Source organism: Eutrigla gurnardus, assembly GCF_963514095.1.
Source record: "Eutrigla gurnardus genome assembly, chromosome: 7".
In the NCBI taxonomy this organism is placed as follows: Eukaryota; Metazoa; Chordata; class Actinopteri; order Perciformes; family Triglidae; genus Eutrigla; species Eutrigla gurnardus.
This window is the reverse complement of record NC_139921.1, coordinates 6,188,631-6,194,538: the sequence shown is the minus strand read 5'-3', so window position 1 is coordinate 6,194,538 and position 5,908 is coordinate 6,188,631. Positions and strand designations below refer to the sequence as shown.

The following is a 5,908-nucleotide window of genomic DNA, read 5'->3' as shown; positions in this document are numbered from 1 at the left end:
TGTGTGTGTGTGTGTGTGTGTGTGTGTGTGTGTGTGTGTGTGTGTGTTAATTGAGCACAGACCCGAGGGGATGAGAGGAAACAGATTTGACCAGACACATAATTACAGGAGAGGGAGGGATGATGGTGGGGGTTGCTATGGAGACCGGCCCATAATGACAGGATGATTTTGCATCCCCAGAAAAGAGCAAGCCCCAACTCCTTCATATCACAACACTGGAGCCACACACAGTACAGGGCGATGAGATGCGTTCTGTCACCTGACTGCTACCTGACTGGAAGTCGTTATAAGATTGAAGATTTTGTGCTGCAGGGTGACGCCATCGTACGCAGCTATTACAGACGGAAACCTCCGCGTTTTGAAAACCTGCAATCTTTTCAGACTCCTCTGGTTGTAAAAAGTCTGATTGCATGGAAGTCTTTAAGAAAAGGGTTCTATTTCTCTCTTGATGTATTATCTCAGTAAACATTGTAAACATGAGTTTATGGTATCAATCTCTAGTTTCAAGTCTTCTTCAATCCAGCATGATGTTCATTTAGTACATTATGGTCCATTTAGAGTCCACCAGACCAGAAAGGAGGGGATGCTTTAGGGGGCGGGGCTTACCTGCTGATTGACAGGTCCATTTAGAGTCCAACAGACCAGAAAGCAGGGGATGCTTTAGGGGGCGGGGCTTACCTGCTGATTGACAGGTCCATTTAGAGTCCAACAGACCAGAAAGCAGGGGATGCTTTAGGGGGCGGGGCTTACCTGCTGATTGACAGGTCTATTTAGAGTCCAACAGACCAGAAAGCAGGGGATGCTTTAGGGGGCGGGGCTTACCTGCTGATTGACAGGTCCATGTGTGTGTGTTGCTCAGTGGCCCAATGACCCTCTAGGTAACCCTCCAGTGTCGGTGTTGGACTCGGTACACGCATAGTGCATCTTAAGTCTCCATGGCAACGGCAGCCGTGGTTACTCACGAGAGGGAACGTGACATCTGAGGGAATTCCTTCAAATATGGCACAGATCCACATGAGTCCACTTGGAGCCAACGATGAGCTGATTTAGAATTTGGTGGTCAAAGGTCACAAAACACGTTTTGGACCGTTAGAATTCATATGCTAATTCTGAAAGAAGAAAAAGAAGCTTGGTTGGCGGAGGCACACGACCACGAGGCTGTAATTCTAGTTCCAGAATAAACGAAGCAGGAGTTTATATGGAAACACCGACGATAATATTGTACATCATGTTTACGGCCGGCGGCCCTCGTCGGCTGCAGAGCTCCGTGTGTGGAGGAATGTCGAGGAGGTTTGGCTGCAGGCGGCGTCTTGGCACGGAGCGCCGGACCGCTTGGACGCAACGAGGCGGACATACGGCGGTCAAGTCACGCAGTCGCTCGCCCACTGTGTGTAGGTGTGAGAGAGAGAACACCATGCATATGCAGGCTCACGTGTGCCTGTCACTATAAGTGTGAGGGATCTGGGAGCAGAGAATCCAGTCCATGTCCTGATGTGGTCTTATTGTGTTTATCAGCTTTATGTACCAGAAACTGTTCCCAGGTCAGCGTGTTCACATAGGCTCTTATGTCTTCACAGTTTACCAAATCTCTGAAGCACTTTGGGGAGGAAGAAGGGAGGATGCAGCCCGACGAGTTCTTCGGCATCTTCGACACCTTCTTGCAGTCGTTCGGCGAAGCGCGGCAGGACCTGGAGAACATGCAGCGGCGTAAAGACGAGGAGGAGAGGCGGGCACGGATGGAGGCCATGGTGAGAACAAACCTAAGGGATCAGCCAACGCCGTCTACTTTAAACACGCGTCGCTCTAACTTCCTGTCTCCTTTTTTTGTTTTCTTCAGCTCAAGGAGCAGAGGGAGCGGGAGCGGCGGGCCAAGAAGGGCGGGGCCTCAGACGAGGTGGGCGGGGAGTTCGACGACCTGGTGTCGGCGCTGCGTTCCGGCGAGGTCTTCGACAAGGACCTGAACAAATTCAAGCGGAACCGCAAGCGCTCCGTCAACCAGCTGGTGGAGGGCGGTGGCGGCGGCCGCGAGCGAGCCGTCACCAAGGTCAACTACTAGGTCGGGAACAGGAAGGAGGAAACAAAAACCAAACACTAGACACCTACATTCTGCTCGGTGTAGATCTCACAACACCTTTTTAGTCCGGGTCCTCGAACCGTGACCTCCGACATTGGAGAGGATGTAAAGAATGGCTGGACTGGACGTGTGGGCAGCCACGCCGTTTTTGAAGGATCGACTCCCTCCTCTGATTGGTCCATTCAAGCTGCTCCCGACCCCTTTGTCCTGGGCGTTGTGCGACAGCTGGACGGACGGACGGACCACTGTGACCCCGCGTCCTCTAACACTGTGCTCAAGCTTCCAACCCTGTGTTTTTCACGGCTCCTTTTCTTTTCTTCACTGTTCCTCTGTCAGTTCCTCGGTGCTGGAGCAGCCCTCCCTTCCTGCCACACAGGACTGGGATCAGCCAGTCACACTGTACATAGACTCCAGGCCAAGAAACCAGAAAACAAAAACTGAATAAAGATGGTGGAAAATGTGGTGGAAGTAAGCCATAACCTCCACGGTCACGGTTGCCCCCGGAAACGGAAGGGATGGATGAGCCTCCTCGCCTGGAAGGAGGGGCGTGCAGTCAGCCAATCCCAGAATGCTTTGCAAGCTTCTGAAAGCGTGAGGTGGTGATACGCGAGACTCCCTGCGGCACGGGAGGACCAACGGACGATTTCAGGGGGTCCGACTCTCGTCGAGGGCAGAACGGCTCGATCCGCCTGACGAAACGATGACGGTGCCACGAAGGAGGGGTCGAGCCTCGCCAACACTCGCCAACGCTCGCCACATTGTTCTGGCATTACCCAGTGCCAAAGCGAAGAGAAAACTAACATGTTAATACAAAAAAAAAAAAAAAAAACATACTGCAATTAGGCGTTGATATATATTTATATTTAGATGCAGACAAGCTAATTGCAAAGATGGAGAGGGTTTTTTTTATGTTTTCATGGCATTTTGGGGGTTTTGTACACGCGACGCGTCATTTGTTGGTGTTGCAAGTTCACATTGGTGTTGGAAGTGAATTTCTATACAATTTGCGCTTCATGTTTTAAAAAAAAGAAGAAAAAAAAGATGCTTGTCCTTTTCACACCTGTATGTCTCGTTTGCACTGTAGCTTTTCTGACCAACGTTACACTCGATGGGCAGCCTCCGCTGGGCGAATCCTCTCTGAGCTTCAGTTAACAAAGACGATGCGTCTCAGGACGGAGCCATCGGCCCGGTTTAAACTATCGTCACCCAGTTCCAGGCTCATCAGGCTGTGTTTCTGGGTGTTTTAATGTGTCCTTTATTCGACTGCACCATGTGATGAGTCTCCAAATCAGGCTACAAAAAAAAAGCACTTAACGGGTGTGGAGGTGGAAATACAGCGGGACACTAACAGCCTCACAGAAAACAATCTGTACCTCCATCTGTCCCTGCAGCTTCTCCGAAACGTTTGAGGTTTGCCTAGTTACTGTTGCCAGGCAATAGTCACAGCCACATCCTGAAGCCGAGCCAAGTCACTTTTCTTTTTCTTGAAATATTTGTTTGAAACATGCATTTGTAAAATCTACGCAGTAGAGATGATAAAGTTTAGATGGTCGTTCCGTAGAGGGACGGGGGACCTCGCGGTACCCAGAGATGGCCCTCGTCCTGGGGTGAGGGAGGAGCCGCTCACGCTCTATTCTCAGGAAGCGTGGATCCATTCAAACTCATACATCAGATATGAAGATACGTCTTTATGTAGGCAAGCAGAGGGAAACGCACACATGAATCTCCTGCTTTACAAAAACAACCTTTCCGATGTTTGTCGTCCGTTCTTATTTTATACTCTACACCCGCTGCTGTACGTTTGTCTTCGTCCTCCATTCTGCCATTTTCTGTTCTGTTTTCACCTTTCTGTTTCTGTACCATTCCTATTATTGTGTATTTGGTGTGTCTTTCCCCCCAAAGAAACGTACAGTGTGTTTGCTCTGGTTCGGAATAATTGGCGCCATCTTGTGGCTTCAGATGTTTGTGTTTGTGGTTCTCTCCAAAATGTAACATGATGCAGCGCTTGACCCCCAGCTCGAGGCACAATGACCCCCAGAGTCTGCTGAGAGGAAGGTTTATATACACTTCAGTGTTGAATGTATCATAATGGGAGGCTTCTCAGAGAAACCCCGTCCTACCGGGGGTGTAAACGTTTCCTCAGACTGAAGCAGAGAGAAGCTGACCTGACAGAGAGGCTGAAAAGGCAACGTGAGTGCAGAGAGGATCTTTGAGTTCCCGCGTCCCACTCTAGAGATTAACCAGTAAACCAAAAAGACGTGTGATATTCTTTAACCAGCCTCTCATGTATATTTGATTCCATTTCCTAACCTCGGCTCCTTTCGTCTTTCAAATTAATCCGCATACGAGACGTTGGCAGACCCTTTAAACTCTTAATCCAGAGCTTTAACTTGTATCGTAGTGCAGACTATTTACCGAGGGGTATCGCAGCATTGTCAGTATTATCACGCGTTTATGTTGTTCCATGTTTGGATGTTTATTTTGGCCATTGACTGGCTGATTGTGGAGTGTACAGGTGGAAATCCGAGGAATGAAATTAGTAGCTTGTTCAATGCACTTTTATTATGGGACATTTCCATTCGCAGCGTCATTATGAGGGTTTAGGATCCTTCGAGGAATGAGAAGGGTGCAATGAAAAAAACTTGGTGTTAAGAAGAAAGAGGGGGGAGGGGGGGGCAAGTGAGGTTTGGGACTCCGGCTGGGCCGCTGGAAACACATGTAGGATGACAGAGATGAGATTTGAGCTTTGACCATGCACTTGGCGTCGACCTGCATGCCCGAAGACGGGTGCACAAAGTGTGATGTGTGAACTTAAATCGCTTGCAATATAGAGCACACCTGTTACACGACAATTTGTACTGCCTGAGAAGAGTTGCACCTGGTTTCAGAGGTTGTATAACTGTGGAGGAGTCAGTATTTTTATGGTTGGAAAACAATGTATCCTCCACCGAAAGATGTACAGTTGGAAAAAAAAAGAAGCATTTTGTACACCATCCTTGATGTTTGAGATAAGATTTAAAAGAAGAAAAAAAGATTAAAACATTGGGGAATGTTCCATTTTCCTGTAAATTGTACCTCTATTTATTTGCCTTATTTAGTTTGCTATATTTTGTATGTACACACAGCATTACAAGATGTTATATTAAAAATATGAATAATTAAACTGTGGTCCGTGTATGATGGATAGTTTTGAGACTTGTATAAGAATGAGAATCTTTTTTTTTTTTTCATTTCTATAATTTTATTTTTGTTTTGTATTTTTTTCTCACCCTGTGTCTTTTGTAGGGTTACAATAAACTTTTGTCCCTTACGTCAGATTCTGTTCTTTTCTTCGGAATCGTTTCTTGAATGTTTGAAATCGTCATTATTTATACCTTTTGTCTTTTTTTCTCAGATTTCTGGCTTTAAAAGACTTTGAACTCAGAACTAAAAAAATAAAAGTTTCACATGTGGCTTTAATACCTGTAATTATCTCTATTTGCACCAAAAGAATAACGACTGTGATAAAGTAATAATAGCAATAGATTTGAGATAAGAATAGTGATATTTCCTTTGAAGATGTTTTGTTGTAGTTCCTCCAATACATTTGAGCTGTAATCACTAAGGAAACCAGACCACACGTATCCTTTGTTTGTTTGGGTTAACTAAATAAAATGCCAAGTATGCACTTTTTTTTGTATTTATACGTTTGATTTGACGTAAAGCTCTTCATTTGTGCTGGTTGGAAAAGCACTGTGTGCAATTACTGCAACACTCCTGAAGGTGGCAGCAGATGACCGTTTATAAACGTGTAATTCCTGTGGAAACCCTTCCAGAGCATCTGCACCGCAGTTT

General features: G+C 46.6%; 1 protein-coding gene across 4 annotated transcripts in view; it reads left to right on the top strand.

Moving 5' to 3' along the window:
- daam2 (dishevelled associated activator of morphogenesis 2) overlaps positions 1–5,384 on the top strand; it is a 94,558-nt gene extending 89,174 nt beyond the window's left edge. For all 4 annotated transcript variants that reach the window (XM_084013736.1, XM_084013735.1, XM_084013733.1 and 1 more), the window contains 2 exons: positions 1,578–1,748; positions 1,838–5,384. In XM_084013736.1, coding sequence (XP_083869862.1) covers positions 1,578–1,748; positions 1,838–2,056 — 390 coding nt within the window. In that variant the 3' untranslated portion in view covers positions 2,057–5,384. The remainder of the gene's footprint in view (positions 1–1,577; positions 1,749–1,837) is intronic.
- Positions 5,385–5,908: the final 524 nt, after the last annotated feature.